Source organism: Ascaphus truei, chromosome 2, assembly GCF_040206685.1.
Source record: "Ascaphus truei isolate aAscTru1 chromosome 2, aAscTru1.hap1, whole genome shotgun sequence".
Taxonomy (NCBI): domain Eukaryota; kingdom Metazoa; phylum Chordata; class Amphibia; order Anura; family Ascaphidae; genus Ascaphus; species Ascaphus truei.
This window is the reverse complement of record NC_134484.1, coordinates 261566882-261585860: the sequence shown is the minus strand read 5'-3', so window position 1 is coordinate 261585860 and position 18979 is coordinate 261566882. Positions and strand designations below refer to the sequence as shown.

At 41.0% G+C, this 18979-nt stretch overlaps 1 protein-coding gene across 8 annotated transcripts in view; it reads left to right on the top strand.

Moving 5' to 3' along the window:
• Positions 1-18979, top strand: part of SEMA5A (semaphorin 5A) — a 795598-nt gene that overhangs the window by 766126 nt on the left and 10493 nt on the right. For all 8 annotated transcript variants that reach the window (XM_075586198.1, XM_075586192.1, XM_075586193.1 and 5 more), the window contains 2 exons: positions 5912-6067; positions 7555-7602. In XM_075586198.1, the coding sequence (XP_075442313.1) occupies positions 5912-6067; positions 7555-7602 (204 nt within the window). The remainder of the gene's footprint in view (positions 1-5911; positions 6068-7554; positions 7603-18979) is intronic.

Below are 18979 nucleotides of genomic sequence, written 5' to 3'. Positions count from 1 at the left end.
GTACACTCGCAAGTAAGTACATATCGCCCAATAGGCAAACAGCAGCTCACGCATGCGCCTGTCAGCACGTCCTGAACAGCAATACCGGCTCCCTACCTGTACCGAAGCTGTGCGCAAGCGGGGAGACTATAGAGCCTGTTACACATGCGTTAGTTACATCAGTTATGCACGTATATGACGATTGCAGTATAGTACATGCATCGATAAGTGGAAAAAAGGTAGTGCTTCACTTTAAGTACATTTTCACTTTACATACATGCTCCGGTCCCATTGCGTACGTTAATGTGGGGTATGCCTGTATATATATTTATATATATACAGTGGTCGACAAATCACCAAAAAATCTACTCGCCGAACAAAAAATCTACTCGCCACCTACTGTAGTACCATACATGTGCTGCTTAGGGCAATAGGAGCTCGCCACGATGTTAAATCCACTCGCCTGGGGCGTGCAAATGTATAGGTTTGTTGAACACTGTATATATATATATATATATATACATATATATATATATATATACTGCACCGACACACTTTATTCGAGCAAATACCCAGTATGTACCTGGCAGATACCTGGAATGCGCCGCTCCTCACCTCTGACAAGCCCCGTTGCATTTGCCTTCCCAGCCTGGGTTCATGCCTGGCTGACGGGCGGCTGATCTGTTAAATGATAATGATTAGGATTTAATAGGCTGCAATGCTTCGCGTGTCTACCAGATGGCATAAATTCATGAATTGTAATGCAGTATATATATATATACTGTGCAGTATTGCAGCCAGCGGGAATAAAATGCTTCAATCCCTGCCTGGAAAATACCTCAATGCACTCGGGCAGAAAATAGTCACAAACCTCAATACACCCGGGTATACCCGAATTCGTGGGACTAGCCGAGCTCGAATAAAGTGTGTCGCCAGTGTATATATACATATTGTTGCAGGACGGCCTCGCGGAGGGGTCAGTAAGACGCTAGACACTATGGGAAACTTTAAACACTAGTGGTTTATTAGCCACAACCAAAATAAGTATGGGTGCACTGTCCCTTTAAGAAACTACTTTCTTGCAAATTAAAGCCTAGTCCCGTTAGGGACACTAACTCACTTCTTGAGCCCTCACTAACAGGACAGCCAGCTAATCTGGTCATGCCCAAAACATGCTACACAAAGGATAACCAATAAGCATAATAATAAAGTCTTATCTGTAATGCAGCTCCAACCGCAAACAGGAACACGGTTCTGGGGGAGCAAGCTGTGTCCAGCCTCGCAGCAATCTGTATCTTTATCCTGGGTTGGGGTCCCAGCTGGTCCCAGCAGCCTTGCTCCTCGCAGGACTGGGGACCAGAGCAACAGCAACGGCTTCCAGCCGGGAGAGTTCTCTCCACCTTCCTGTGGAAAAACAAGCTCACCTTGTGTGAGCAACTTCCTGCTTTTTAAAGCACTTGTTTCACTGATAGTTCTGCCCCTGTTTAATTAGGCTGCAGCTGTGCTTTCTCTGTCTGAGAAGATTAACACTCAGTGATCTGGCTGCAGCATCTCTCCATTCACTGTCAAAGCCTACTGAGTCAGTGACTGTCACAATATATATATACTATAAAATAACTAAGTGTGCAACTAATACAATATAACCAGAAAATGTATCAATGGATGCTGCCACAATGTTATAACTATACACAATAGTAATGAATATATGGAGGAAGGGAAAAACACAGGCGCAAACAATGATAGGTATATACCGTTACAGTCAGGGAAAAAAAGATTAGGGATAATTGACGAGACCAATAGGTGATGATTCTGAAAAAATAAGAAAGAAGCAAAATATGGCGAAGTACGCTTGTATTCTTCAATTGCGCAAAAGACAAAAAGCTACTTACAAAGTAGCAGGTATAAAAGGCATGTAGGATATACCACAATCCTCTCCTCACTGCTGATCTGTGTGGCGGTTTGTTCGTCCTAGCTCCACGTGGAACGTCGAGACCCCGCGCGGTGTATCAGATGCGTCCGCAGCCGCCTCCAGTTTCTTCCTTGCTATCCCACAAATCTCACGAGAATGCGAGAATGACGTCAGCGTGTTGTTAGATCCGTTGACGGGGAAAGTAGGCAGATAGCGTCCAGCAAATGATATTAGCAATATGCAGATTATAAATGCTGATAGTTCAGAGAGTCAAGGAGACCTTATGAGAGTAATATTTCAGCCTCCACCCTACGCGTTTCGTCTTGGTTTAAAGCTACTTTGTAATTAGCTTTTTGTCTTTTGCGCAATTAAAGAATACAAGCGTACTTCACCATATTTTGCTTCTTTCTTATTTTTTTCAGAATCATCACCTATTGGTCTCGTCAATTATCCCTAATCTTTTTTCCCTGATACTCTGTAACGGTATATACCTATCATTGTTTGAGCCTGTGTTTTTCCATATATATATATATATATATATACCAGCAAAGAAAAGAAAAGGGTCCCTATAAAAGCACTCAAGCAAAGGTGATATATAGATTGATTTATTAAAGAAACATGAATTACACAAAATAAAATAAAACAGTCCCCAAGGTATCCCTACACCATGAAGTCTGACCTAAACATAGAATGAGATTACTATAATGTAATATGGTATATGGAACACACAGAAACTATATATGATATGCAGAGCAAGAAAAACAAATGTTTAACCTGCTAAGCAATGTATAGACCGGCCGGTCAGTAGGGAATTCTGTGTCAGGTAGCTGAATACTGTGACCAAATAACTGCTGACAAAGAATGTAACCTCTAATGCAGTACCACTCAGTTAACCACTCAATCAGCCACAATAAGGCAATACATAGCCTGAAAACCACAAGTAAAAAGCAAATGCAGAATATACTTGCAAGTGATCATATGTTTGCAGAGCAATAAAAGTCCTAAGGAGGAATCCTGGAATGGTATGGGTTGCAGATTGGGTGGCCAGCAGGGGTTCACACTGAAGTGTGGGGGGTCCAAGGGGAGTGCAAACAAATGTTTGTTTCAAATCAATTCTGTAGTATTAAATAATACTGTCTGCATTTTTAATGTCCAAATGGCATTTTTAATGATTTTTTAAAATGTTTTAAAGCAGCCATTTAGAAAGTCATATCCACTTCATCTTTTGAAACAGGCTCAAACACTTTTTTTTGCGCTCTTCCTTTGGCAACAAAGTATCATAAACAGATCTATTCTTGTGTTACAAACAGCAGACTGTATATTACTCTGAAAGCGGTAACAATAATGTGTTACACTTAGTAATTTAATGTTGCATATCAGCTGCAGCATTTCACAGACTGCAACACAAAGTTAGAAGGCGGCCATTTCGTTTGGCACAAAATCAGGATTTTGACAGTTTTAACACAGGAGAACAAAACGATTGCCAGCTTACTGTAGATAAGAATGTACAATTATACATTGTCACATGCTTTACATATAAAAAAAGGGAAACAATGGGAGGAATGTAGTATTGCTCCTTTAATCAAGTGTATTTGTATGTTAGAAAAGTCGTTTCTAAAAAATGAGGAAAAGTTAGTGCAAACTGGACGCAAAATAACTTGATACATTAATAGAATATATAAATGATGTTAAGATATTACTGTGTATACAGTATAAGGAAGATGTTAATAGCTGTTATTAGTTTCTCTGTGATGGCGCTTAAGCTATTTTGATCACCAAATGTGCCCTCTCCTCCAGTTTGTGTTGCTTTGGCATTGCATTGCAGACTTGCAAAATTGACAGACAACATCCAACGGGTCTACTGTAATACAAATCTTAACATTGCAGGACAGGTTCATTTAGGAACATTAAAACCCATACAAAAATAACTGTGCCTTCATATACTTTCATCCACGTATGCTGTGCTTTGCATTTTAAAGTTTAAAATATTAAATATTTTCAGCTGCAAAAAAATCTTTGGCTTTAAAGGGATGTCAAAAATATAAATTGGTAAAGGCATTTCTTAGCTGCTTAGCTTCAGTTTTAATTATTTTGCATGACCAGGGAGGTTCCCAGGCGGTTCCCCTCTCCCCCTGCCTTGTACCCACATATAACGTACAAATAAAGACAGGAAACGGGAACTGGAGGTAAAATGGCCGCGGCAATTTATTTATACAGAAAACCTAAGAGGGGTAAATGCACTCCCTGCCAGAGCAGGAGGGGGAGGGGATGGTCAGCCGGCCCTTGAACCGCTGACCTCGTGTCCCCTACGCAAGCGGGCTCTCTGTCATGGATGACTGACCTTGCCCACTCATACTCCCCCCAGGGTCAAATGGCCCAGCTCCCAGTCTGGCAAGAAAAAGCACCTACCCCCCAAGAGCCGCTGCGACAAATGCAAAACTGGACACTGAGCACGGTATCAGCAGTTCATGCTGCAACAGAACAAAGAAATATTAACCCTGCATACAATACATTTGCCCATATTACCGGGAATACCCTGGCCCTGCTCAACCTTCTGCTGCCATTCATTACATGATTGCAATACACTACCTAAGGCGATGGGTGGGTGGGAATCATCTGGCGGGCAGCAAAAGAGGGCATGCTGCCCGCCATCCTGGCCTTAAGTAGGCCCTTTGGTAACTCCTCCCCTGACCAGGGGAGGGAGGAGTGGGCGGGCCAGCGAGGGGAAGGCTTTACTGCTTTTTGTATTTTTGGAATGGCTATACAATACGTGGAAATACAGTTGGGAAGTACTGTAGTTACTTGAGTCCTATACAGTAGTATAAATTTGATGTATCAATTTCTGTCAATAGATTGTCAGTAATTTCTCTCCTTTTTTTTTTTTAAATCATTTATAAAAACTGCCAGGCCGTTGTAAATCTAATGTGGAGTAAACCTATGTCAAATGTAATTACCTTGATTTACAACCATGTCTTATATTGGTGCAGGATAGGATAAAAAATAAAATACCCATGTAATTCAATGGTGGAGTTATGTAGTTACAAATTCCCAGCTGAAAATTGGCCATGCATATTTAATTTAATATGTGTGATTTAGTTATTTTCTGTATCAATTAGACAATACAATTGTAAAAGTTCTACAAATGTTCTCATTAATATATTACTGGAGCAACCACAATTTTTCTTGTTCTTTCATAAAAACACAACAACTGTTTTAAACTATTGCTAATAATAATTAGACATTTTTCTAAATGTTACCATTTGTCCTGAGACGTCAATGATTGTGCTTGTGGATTAAATGAATGGTATTCATTATAAACAGAGTGCTCTGTAGAATAAGAATAAAAAATAGCATAATTTAAGCTAGAAAAACAAGCCATACAGCAAAAAAAAAAAAAAAGTAAGTGCAAGCACTTAATACCTGGCAAAATCAACCTGGAGATGTGATCAAAGATAAAGTAATGGCTTTTAAGTTAAACCATCAAGAGTCAACCATAATTTATAATTAAGGACTCAGGAGATCATTCGTTAAAAAAACTTGACGTTTTTTGGGGGCTATTTATCAAAAGTCTTCTGAGTGCAAAAATACTGTGCATAAATCTGATACAGTTTCTTTGCCCCAGATTTGCAGCTGGGAGACTTCACAATTTCATTAGTACCCTGTTGAAATGGGAATATTTCAATAGTAAGTGTAAATTGTGTGAATGCAAGTTATTGACATTGAAAACAGTGAAGAAAATGCCTTAGCCAGATTTACAATTTAAATTAAGTCTCACTTTATGTATATAAACAATAATGGAAATATAAATATATATATATATATATATATATATATATATATATATATAATTATTTTTTTTCAAGTAATTACTATCCCCAGCACAGATTAGAAAAAAAAATGAATTCAGAAATGTAACTGTATTGAGGGATTTTTATATTGGTACAAACTGACTGAATTCCTATGAAATTTGTAATTATTTTTATTCAATTATTTTCATCATATTATATTATTTGGTTATTACAGAGAGTTGGTCCAACTGGTCCGATTGGTCCCAATGCGATTCTTCTGGTGCACAATTTCGCCTCCGTCAATGTAATATACTCTTTCCGGTTGGCAATCAGTGTTCTGGAAATAGCACAGAAACAAGAAATTGTATTTCAGAGTCTAATTTTATTCCAGGTAAGATTAGTATCATATTACATAATAAGAGATCCATAAGAAAAATAAGAAGACTTTATTTTTTTTCATGTAACTTGTTAAGCTCTATTGGATCAATATCTACTATTTATACTGTACTTGCATTGTATTTAGTTAAGTGTGGTGTTTTTATATTTGTATTCATGTACTTATTGCCCATCCTGAGAACTGCCACCATGCTAATGACTATATCAGTACCCTCTCGATGTGTTGTTAGCTCTTCTGGCAGCAGAAGCATTAAAAATCAGCACAATTTGATGTGGCTCAACTTGTTTCTGTGGATGACTGTTTAGCAAATGTTTTGCACTATGGAAGCCTTTGTCAGACTCCCTAGAATTTTTACTTTTTGTACAGTGAGATATGCAGTATAGCCAGAGATTTGGAAATAGCTATAGTAATATTCATATAAACTGCAAAATGTAGTAATATGAAAATTTACTTTTGATAGCAAATAAAAAAAGTTAAGTGCCACATTTTTCATTGATGGGTAGTGACCAGCAAATATAGAAATAATTGTTGTAGTGTTTAATTATCTTTTCATAATAGACACTATAGCTACAGTAGGTATATAGTTTCATTGATTTTTAAAAAATAAGTCTTGTACAACAATGCAAAGGTCATAAGATACCTACTCTAGCAGTACATTTTAAACAGTGAGTAATATTTAAAATACAGGTTAGCAGACATATGTTTTGCTTGTTAATGCTCTATTTCTATTAACAGAGTTGCTTGCAAGCATTCAAGACCACGATCATTAAATGCATGCACAGTAAAAAGCATCATGAATAAAAATAGTAATGTGTCAAATAAACTGCATATTATTTACGTACAGGAAACTGTTCTCAGTAAATTGGTCATGGGAAAAAATAAGATCTGTAGGAATTTGACAGCTCACCTCCTCTGTCCTTTTCTGAAAGGGAGGTTTCATGAAGGGTTTTATCTCAAAACAAGTATTAATGCCAATGCAGGGCTGGACTTCAGTTTGATGATCTTAGATGCTGACCTAGCAAACACATGTTAATAAGCAAATAATTACAGAAATAGAAGCATCTCATTAATGAGGTGTTTGTGCACACATCAAAAAAGTGCTGTTTCTGACTCTTAATGCCAATTAGCGAAACCATAGTGAATCAGGCCAAGATATGCATTAATTGGATCATGGACATATGGATTTGTTATTGTCAGTGCCTAGGTTGAACATTTTAAGTAGGGATGACAGAAAAACATATTGCAGAATAAAACTGGTGCTGCACATTTTAGCATATCAAGAAGTGCCTTTATTTGTGTATTGCAAGTATTTGCCAGTCCGTAAGATCATTAGCTATAAAAGGATTCCATAGTTTGCTATTTAAAAAAACAAATATACATGTTGAGGCATCTGCAGGATCTCCAAAGGTTCATACATTGTATGGTTCTGTCTTGTAGAATGGGAGTTATTTATGGTAACCATTTTTTTTTACTCTTTGCAGAAATCTCAGTTGCAAGATCAAGTAGTATTGAGGAGAAAAGATGTGGTGGTAAGTTTATACCTATAGATATAGATAACAAAAGAGGGAACCCCCGCAACTGTCTAAATGTAAATGTGTCGGTGCTCCCTAGGTAAATGCATATAACAACAGACTGGAGAGAAAGAACCTAGTAAGGGCACTCTAAACACATAGGTGGTATGGTGAACACTTTAAAACATACACTTTATTCAAATAATTTAAAATAATGGGTGATAAAATAAAAATTAAACCTTTAGATCCTTCATATGAACACTGAATGTGGTGTTCTGGATCAATGAATGCTGACTGCAAATATCCTCTATTAAGGTATGTTGCAGTTTGGACCAGTGAGTATGGTGAGTCACTGTCCAAATGAACCAAAGCACCCTAAATGTCTCTGCTGTAACAGTATGTGCCAGTATAAACAATCCCTAATACGCAGAATATACAGCACTCTAGCATACATAAGGAACCCTAGCCAGGTCTGCCAAAAAAGAGTGAGGTAGTGTGACTGGCTGAATGAGTGGGATCCTGGCTATTAATATAGCTAGTACAGAGCTAGGAATACTGTAGATAGATGATAGAACATAGGGTTTGTATATAATCAGCTCAATATCACTGGCTATGAATATAACCCTAGGAGAAGTGATTATGAGTCTAGGGAGCAAAACAATAAGTCCCTAACCACAATGTGGGAATAACGTACTAGGCTCACATACATAGTAACAACGGTAATGCTGACTCAGATCAGGTAGGTATAAAGTTTGTTGTAACAACAGACTTTATACCTACCTGATCTGAGTCAGCACTACCGTTGTTACTATGTATGTTACAGCAGCGACATTTAGGGTGCTTTGGTTCATTTGGACAGTGACTCACCATACTCACTGGTCCAAACTGCAACATACCTTAATAGAGGATATTTGCAGTCAGCATTCATTGATCCAGAACACCACATTCAGTGTTCATATGAAGGATCTAAACGTTTAATTTTTATTTTATCACCCATTATTTTAAATTATTTGAATAAAGTGTATGTTTTAAAGTGTTCACCATACCACCTATGTGTTTAGAGTGCCCTTACTAGGTTCTTTCTCTCCGGTCTGTTAAGTTTATACCTATCTAATAATAGTGCCCAGTGTCCTATGCGTAATATACAGCAGAGGTGCAAATTCTTTGTATTTCACTTCTTAGGCACAAATCCACAAAGCTCCGTTATTGACTTAACGAGGCATTCATTTAAATGAATGTCTCATTATGTGCTAACAGGTATCTTCAAAGCTCACTAACACATTGATGTTTTCAGTCCTATAGAGCCCTTGCGGTACTAAAACAGATGTTAGTGGTAAGGATATGTAAAAAGATGTTCTTTCTAACATCGCATATCCACAGAGCTCTTGTATAGTAAACACAGGTATTTAACAATGCATTACTTAGGTCAGCAATGCGCAAACTGGTGGGAGCGCCCCCCAGGGGAGGCGTGAGATTTTTTTTGGGGGGGGCGCGGACGGTTGCAGAGGTCCCGCGCTCTTTCCCAAAGCATTTAAATTAAATGCCAGGGGATCGTGTGAGCCCTCTGCAACCTCTACTTGCTGAGATTCAGCCGGCTTCAGGATGCGTGACCATGGCAACGCGGCGTCAAGTTACGCCGTACGGTCATGTGACGTCATGGTTGCCATGGTAACATGATGTCACGTGACGTCACAGGACCCCACAGCGTCATTTCATGCCGTGCAAGGTCACGGGGAGGCGCAACAACGGAGGAGAGCAGGGAGTGGGGGGATCAGTAAAAAAAAGTTTGCGCACCCCTGAAAGGTCCTATCTAAATGTGTTGTTAGCACCCTCGAGAACTTTAAATACTGTGTAGCCCTTTTTCTGACACTCTAAGTGACTACGGGTAACTGCACGCACCTGTGGCTCCAGGAGATCTGAGCCTCCGCTAGCTTGGAGCCTGGGGTAACACTTATTAGCGCAGCGCCTCCACTTACCCAGGATCCCCATGATGTGAGATTCCCCTGGGCAAGAAACATATACATACACATGTGTGATGCAACCAACTTTACTGTAATCGCAACAGTACTTTAGCACTTCATCATATTAATTCACACCCAGCATATATCCTAGCACATAACCTGTAACGCAATATAACCTTAACTCAGCTAAATAATAATGTCCTTATACGTGAGTGGCTCGGCCACGCTCTCAACGAGTATTGTCCTGTACAGTTGTGGCTCAGCCACGCTCTTAATGAGTATGTCCTTGTCCCGTCACCGCGTGCCCCACACACCGTGTCCTTACACTAATAGAAGGGAGTGCTCCGTGTATTAGGCCTTTGGTCACTCGCTAGTGTCCTCAAAGAGTTATGCCTAAGGCGGGATCAGCGCTTGTTGACCGGTGTTGGTGCACTTAACGTAAATACCTTCTGGTCACGGCGGTGACCGGTAATGCTTCGAAAAGGATCAGCCGAATCCTTGCTTGTATTTGATGTCTGCAGTTCAGCTGTCTGGTCCCAAGCAGCTCACCAGCAAACCTGCTCCGCACACTTGTCCCTAACTGTCTACACAGTAAGGTGACTGATCGCTACCACTATGGATGTCCCTGCAGCACAACAACCGATTGTGGCTCAGGGGTTTCTCCTAAGGGCCTGCGGGGTAAAGCTAGCCTATGCAGGTGGGTCACGGACCCCCTGCACGCATACACCCTCCTCCTTTACCTTCCAGAACCCCTCTCACTAACGTGGTCTCTCCCCCACGCTTCCCTTTCCTCCTCCCGTGATTCTAGCCTTCCGATTGGCTCTTCACATCAGGTGACTGCCCAGGAGCTCATGGGAGTTGTAGTTTCTCCACGGAGCCTCTCTGCCTTATTCTGCACAGGCACACAGCTCAGCTCTTGCATCAGCCACTGCCTGTCTCACTCTGCTCTGGCACACTGCAACACTGTTGCAGACACTCCACATGCCTCTCACTGAACAGAATCAAACACCAACTGAACACACACTGAAAACACATCATATGGAGACACGTGTGCTCAAAAAGGAGCACACCAGAGATTCCTCAGAGAGTACGCTTCTTTAGAATAATATGCAAAATGCATTTTTGCTAATAATTTTTAAGTAAAATTACTACAGTACTTTTGCATTATGACACATTTGTTACATTTTTGAGAATGTGACCCGCATAGTTCTCTTACATATCTACAGTAACATACATAAAAAATATATCAGAAAATGTATACTCCATCTCTGTGGTACAAAAGTACAGTATGTTGCAAAAAACTATAAAAATATTTCTTTACCAATATTAACAAGATTTAAGGGTTTGAAGGAGTGGCTCAGTGACACAGAGTTTGAAGCAGGGGAGTCTGGTTAAAATCCAAGTGTTGGCTTCTTTAGCCACTTTGGGGCCTATTCTATAAGGCCTATCGCGGCTCTAGAATGGCGATTTTCTCTCAAAATCCTCATGCCAGAAAAAGTTGGCGTGAGGCTGGTGAGAAGCTGCTGAGGGGCGACGAGAGAGGACAGAAAAAAAATGCATCTTTCCTGCATCAAATTCATGCCTGGAGTCTCCAGAGCTGATACCTATTAATATAAAAATGCATTTACAATCAATTTAGTTATCTTAGCGGCTAACCGCTAAGGCAATGAAGGGGTTAACCACCACTGCCATGTTTATTGTGGGTTGCGGGGGTGGATGAAGGGGGTATTTGGCCCTTGGTGGGTGTATAGGCCTTGCAGGGGGGGTTGCGCGTGTATTTAACCCCTTCATTACCATAGCGGTTAATAGCTCTAAGGTAAAGAAGGGGATAACCCCCCCTGCTACCCACCCAGTAGGTATAAATACCCACTAAGGGCCAAATGCCACTTTCCCCCATCCTCGCTACTCACAATAAATATTTAAAAACACACAACACTACTACCCACCTCCTCTACCCCCAACAACCTCCCCACCCCAACAACTACAGTATAGTAATGGGCAAAATTACTATTATCCAGATATGAAAATAGTGCATTTGCCCATTACAACATCAAAAACATTAGCCAGTCAGCATTAATAAAGTAAATAAAACATTCAACTTACCCCTGCCATCATGAAGGGCATCCTCGTCAGCATACTCCAGGTCCATGTCCTCCGATGGCAGCAAGAATACATGAAAAATACAATCTAATGGCCCCTAACCCCTTAATCACCTTAGCGGTTAATAACCACTATAGTAATTAAACGGTTAACCCCCATCCCCTGCTACCCACCCGGGAGGCCTAACCACCCACCCCGGACCCACTATACCCACCCTTTACCCATTGATTGGCACAGTGGTATATTATACCCATATAATATGGGCATGGTAAGCCACTACATCACTCAGGGGTCAACCTAATAAAAATAATTAAGGTCAAAAATACACAATAATCAAAGAAATACATAAGCACCTAAACACCCCAACAATAAAAGGACTAAAAAGGCTCAACTACACATCAATTACATTAATTGAGCAACGCTCAAAAAAACAGGCGGCGAAAACGGCCCGCATTTTTTTATGAAGGCTTAGAGAATAGGCCCCTTAAGCTCCCTGTGCCCCAAGCAGCAAAAATAGATTGTACGTTCTTTGGGACGGGGACTTGTGCCTGCAAAAATTATGTGTACATCACTGCATTCATTGTCAGCGCTGTACCAGAATATTTTTTTTTAAATTTATATATAACTGGCATGTAACTTGGTTCAAATCTGTTGTATATTGTAGCATTGATTCTCTTTTATTCCATTCAGGCCCCGATGCACTATGCTCTGTTAAGCTATTTAATATAATGTTATCCTACATTAACATTAGTTTAATCATAACACCTATGCACTAAAGCAAATAACCTAATGTAAAGCCAGTGCTATTCCTTTAATAACATATGGTTATGTTGTTTCTGGTCCTTAATGCACAAGTGGTGTCCTCCCTAACATCACACATTCACTAAAAGCCGTTCAGAGCTTGCAATATGTTGAGAGGGAGAGACCCATATTAAAGGATCTGGAGGGCAATAACAGCAGCTTTAGGTAAGACATGAATGAACTTCAGGTTATTTGAAGCTAATGCAAGGTATTGCTAAATAAACCTAACGTTAACCTAACGTTAACCCTATGCTAATGAGTTCAATGCTGGCCATTGTTTTTACATATAATTAGATTAGCGGATTTGAGTTAATCTACTCACCACCTAGTCCCGCCCCCAACCCCATAAAGCGGAGACTGGGAGGTAACACCCCCGCTACCATCTACCACCCTGCGTGGGGATCGGGGGGAAGCGGGGACCGGGAAGTAAGGGGGGAACACCCCCGCTACCACCTCCCGCCCCGGGCTGGCAGTCAGCCACGGGGACCGGGGGCAGGAGATGGGGGACAGCGCGAGCAGCAGCACTCCATTACTTACCCCTGCAGAGAAGGAAGGGCTCCATTCACATATACGCATATACACATATACACATATACACACACAGTGTGGAGCGTTAATCTCAATGAAAATAACAGACGTTAATATTGTTTACAATGTTAGTTATGAGCCCTGTGTCAATTGACCTCTATGGAACTTTTCCATTATAGGTTAAAACTGCAGATCCACCAATATCTTACAGCTGCGGCCGCCTTTATCCTAATGCGGCCGGATCCGCGGCGCTGTGATAACCGCGGCCAGATGTGGTATATTTTCTTTTTTTCCGGAGCGCTTTCCGATATGTTAGCGCTCGAATTTTTAGCGCTGTCTGCTATACTGCAATACCTTCTAAAAACACAGTTGGGCGTTCGCGAGCTGTTGTCTTAAAAGTCTAATAAGTCTTATGCATGTCTAATTCATTATGTCTGTGTGTGCGTGCACAGTATTTGTAAAATGGAAGATTTACAGTATACAGTATTACAAAAATATAGCGTTGCGTCTTCTTCGAATATAAAATTATCACATTTCTATACAGTACTGTATGTACTGTATTACAGTATTTTGTAATCAGTACTTTTACTTGTTTTCATACTCTTTTTATATTATGCGTGTACCGGACAGTACTGTATGTCTCATTGTTGAAACGCATAGGCGTGTTACAGTATCACATTTCGGCGCATACAGCACTCTCCCTCTCACACCCGCACATTCACAAGGCTAAAGTACTATTTCAACTTCTTTTCTGCAATACAGAACACCTCTCCCAGCCAGATGGCTTTCTGAAAGCCAGATGGGTTTCTGGCTTCAATCATCCCAAACCTGTCATCACATTCCTGCGTGTATAACGTACAGAGCCTGGTGTCACATGTCAGCGCCTGCGTGTAATCCTCTTTGGGAATCCTAGTTGATTATTAATGCGCATGCATGTATAACTTCACAATTATGTGGAAGTTCAAGTCTGGAAAAAAAAATATTTATTTTTGTTGTTGTTTTTGTTTGGTTTCCAGACATGTGTGCCTGCATAAAAATTCTTGTTATTTTGATATTCTATCGGTACTGTAGCTTTTTAATGCGACACTGGTCATTCACATGCTTATGTGATTTTTATTGATTTGGGGGTGTGGGGATCAAAACATATGATGACCTGTTGAAAATACTGTATGTCTTTGAACTACAGTACAGCTAATCCTTCATGCAGCTTTACCCCCTTCCCCCCCCCCCCCCCGCAGACACACACAAGGCTCAAGGATTTCAACTTCTTATCGAGACCTTTGGCAAACCATTAATTTGCAAATGCTTGGCTTTGTGCTTTTAATCGTCCCGAGCCGAGTCTGGTGTCACATCTCTGCGCCTGCGTGTAATCCTCTTTGGGAAGGGAACTAGTTGATGATCAATGTACATGCGTGTATAACTTCACATTCATTTTCAAATGCTTGGCTAATCCATTATGATGACCTCCCCCCCCCCCCCAACCCTTTGAGGCTTTGTTTACGGTAACGCATGCGCACTTGTGATAAACCCTTCTCGAATTGAATATGTTAATCTGATTAGCCAATGAATAAAATTGTAACCAATGAATAAAAATGTAAGCCTTCTTGAATGAATCCCCCCCGCCCCCCCCCCCCCCACACACACATTCACAGTGAATTTAAAGTTCAAAGAAAAAAAATGTGAATGTAATGAAATATTTATTTTATTTTATCAGGAATAAAAAATACAAATAATAATTTTCAGTGTCTATCTTCTTTGTACACGTACAGTAGTGTACAGTAGTGTACTGTAGTTCTTCTGTCAGTTGAAATTTGAGGGCCGGTGCATAATCATGGTAGAATGAAAAATTCAAATAATAATGAATAATGCACATTTATAATAATAAAAACAGTAATTCAAATTTTTAGTCTTTGTCTTGTTTGTCATGGCCACATTGCATTCTGTAGTTCATTGAGAGAGGGGGGGGTTGTGTAAATCATGACTGTAGATACACTACAGTATACACACAGTTCACACAATTTACACATGATACCCCCCTCCCCCACCCGTCCTTTTGTAGTGCAGCCAGCTGTCTCTGAAAAGGAAAGAAAAATTTAGTGCAGTTAAGTGCATATAATTGCATTGTGTACAATAAAACCACCTCCAAGACGAAGCCCTACTCCTAAGGGTGAAACGCGTTGAGGGGGAGAATGCGGTGTTAGCCCTTGTGTGTTTGGACTAATAAAGTTGTTGATGATCCCAGCAGCCTCTCTGAGTCAGTCATCCGCAGTTGCGCCGGAATCCGCCATCTTTACCCGATTTTCTTCAGACGGTGGCACGCAGGAGTAGCTGAGGTGAGCAGGCCCCAGACCGGAGATGCAGGTGAGGTAAGCAATCAACAAACCCCCTGCACCGGTCAATTCCGTGGCCCAGCGGAGCTCCCTCATGCGCTACCCCAGTGACTGACAGCCATACAGTTTGCCACACTGCATACGGAAGCGCAGGACAGATCTCCACAAACTTTGTACAATAAAACCACTCCATATTGGACTACTGTATGCAGTTACTACTGTCAAACATGTACTGTATACTGGAACCACTATACTGTAAAATATTTTGTAACAAGATTGCTAATGCAGCTCTCTCTAAAAATTTAAAATTAGTGCAGTAAAGTGCATGCTGTATACTGTAAAACAATCTGTGCCATACTTACCTGTATCATACTGTACTTGGTGTGCCTGTACTTACCATACTACAGTACAGTACTATACTACCTTCCTGATGCTTGCCCATTACGCTCTATCACAATGGGCAACACAGTCGCAATATGGTCGATATATTTATTACATCGTTCCACGGTGAGCACATCATTCCAAAAACTCATTATGCCATTCGCCAACTCATCCTTTTTTGAGGGTTTCACCACTTTTCAGATATGGTCCTTCAGCTGATGCCAGACCATTTCGATAGGATTGAAGTCTGGCGATCTGTCATTGGAGGGGGAAAAAAGGAGAATTAGTTAAAGAGATACACAGTAAACAGTGGGAAAAAATGAGACACGGTTACCGTACTTACTCCGCTGGCGTCTTCACCCAGTTGATACCGCAGGCAAGAATATGCGCAGTTGACGCGGTGTGCTTCGGATCGTTGTCCTGGTAGAAACGGTGACCATCTGGGAATTCACGTGTGATGTATTCCACAATCTCAGGCACTATTTGCTCTTGGAAAAAAGCTTTATTCATGATTCCTGTAACAAGAAAAGAAAAGTGCTCAAAATAATGCACACTACAGTAGTACAGTGCTTAAGGCTACAGCATGTGACTTTGTGCATTATTATACTGTACCATCAAAGATGACGATGCATCCTGTCCACGCCTAGAGATGGCACCCCACACATGCATCTTCACTGGGTGTTTTGGATGCGGCTTCATAGATATGCGACCTTTTTTGTAGAATGCAAAGGTGGCAAATCTCTCAAAAGATACAGAAGACTCGTCAGTAATGATGCAATCCTGAAATATTTCGCCACTGTCGATCCATGCCTGTGCCTGGACCACTCTCTTTATCTTGTTGACGTCCCTTATCATAGGGTACGCTCTGTAATGACAAGGAATAATTTTATAGGTACAGTACAGTTTATTAAATCACACTTTTCACCTCCTGTACTGTCCAGTACTAACCTCACACGTCCATATTTCTATCCAATGTTTGCGTCTCATCTTCTTAATGCTGATACGGTTAGATTGTGATTTTTCCGTAGAGTTTCTTTGACCCTTAAGGCACTCTTCTCATCATTCTCTTCACTTATTCTGTCAACCAGAACAGTTGTCTCCCTACAGTTTAAAGGAAAAACAACAATATGTTACAGTAGGCCACAAGTACAGGTACAGTACATAATTTATGCTCAGGCCTACAGTATGGCCAAATATAGATATTACTTTAATTGAATAGTTATACTGTATAAATATACAGCGATAACAATAATAATAGATAGATACTGTATAGAATAGAGTTATATAAACCCAGAGGACACCTTCTTCATCAGCCCTCGCCGCCACTGCCGCTTCTCTCTCGGAAACCCAGAGGACATCTTCTCCATCACTCCTCGACGACTCTGTTGCTTCTCTCCCGGAAATCCACAGGGCACCTTCTCCATCACTCTTCGACGACTCTGTCGCTTCTCTCCCGGAAATCCACTGGACACCTCCTCCATCACTCCTCGACGACGCTGCCGCTTATTTCCAGGGAACCCCCATCTCATCCTCTTATGCACCCATCCACCCAGATGTCCACAGCACCCCATGCACAAGATCCAGCTCGTTAGACCGCATGCTGAATGGGTTAAGTGTCGATATCCCTGGGAACTCTATGCTGGGATAGATACATCTTCTTTTAGAGACCATGCTAAATATGGATCAACGGATGGAGAAGATGGATCAACAGATAGAAAAGATGGATCAATGGATGGAGAAGATGGATCAACGGATGGAGAAGATAGAGACTGACATAGCGGAGATACATAATTTGCTTGGAGTTCATGCCCCTGTATCTCGGACGCTGGAGCAGGAGGGTGGCATGGATGGGATGAATGGGACCTTCAACCTCCCATCACCAAGCGCACCCCCTCCATCAGAAGAATATGTGTTCATGTATGCCGTTGACGAGGATGACATGACAACCCCGTCAAGACCATGCCAGGAGACAACACTGACAAGGCGACCAAGACAGGAGGAAAGCATCCTCCCAGACAACCTACACTTGCCCGCCGTCACAAGCACACCCTCTCCCAGAAGAACACCCGCTCCCAGAATCCAACCCACATACGTTGAGACGTTGAGACGCTTGCATTGAGACGGTGCCCGACATCATCCTGCGCGAGCTGCCCCAGCCACTCAGGGAGAAGTATAGGTTTTCAAGTGCTGCTATACCCCAGAAGTATGCCATGTTAATTTTCAAGCACCACGTGCCCTACCCGGTGTACTGCGGGTGGGCCCACAATGTAAACTACGAAGGCAATCGTGACAAAAAGGCTCTTCCTGAAAATTTAAGAAAGACTATTGTGGAGGAATTGCGGCGCTATTTTTTAATTACCGATCCTTTAATGAAAATCGTGCGAGACTTCATTAATGGCATTTTGCGGCATACAAGGCATCGGCCCATGAAAGGGGATCGAATTCGCTTCGTGATTGGTCGTCTGTTAAAATGTTGATTCATTTCTGACTTGTTCATTGTTTTAAATTGTATTCTAATATTTTTTTAATTACAGTACACCATTAATGTTTTTTTACTTACAGTACTCCACCAATAAAAATAATGTTGATTGTTGTAGATTGTATTCATACTGTCAATGTTTTACTGTACTTGGACACCATTAATGTTTTTTTAATTACTGCATCCACCAATAAAAAAAATTGCTGCGTGACTTCTCCCTGCAGACTCCACACAATCACTCTGAGTGCATTTGCATACTGCAGCATTCAAAAGACAAAGACTCTATATGCCTGGTAAACATACCACTGGCTGGAAATGGACTTTTACATCCTATTGAGCTGCATTCTATGGGACCGTGAGATTGAGCGGCGAGCCAGCGGTCACAATGAGGCTAAACAGCATCCGGAGCAGCCTGGGAGATCTATTGGTGTGATCCGATCCTGCCTGAAAATTCCGAGTGTGGTGTGTGGTAAACTTTGTGTTTTAACCATACAATGTGATTTATTCTCCATGTTGATGTATGCAGAATACTTACCTTTTATACTTTATTAATGTATTCCTGATATACTTCACTATTGCGTCTTTGCGCTGTGTTTTTTGTTGTTTCTCTAGTGCGTTGAGAGTGCTGAGCCACCCTCAAATAACCTTTAGCTGCAGACGCCTTACGACACATTACACGGTTATGTATTTCTTTTAATTTGTATATGTGTATTAACACTAATGGTATAAGTGGGTTAATTTCACCAAGATTAGTTTCATCACTTTATGGTCTGAATTTATTTGCGCACTTGTATTTGTTCACCTTCACTATATTT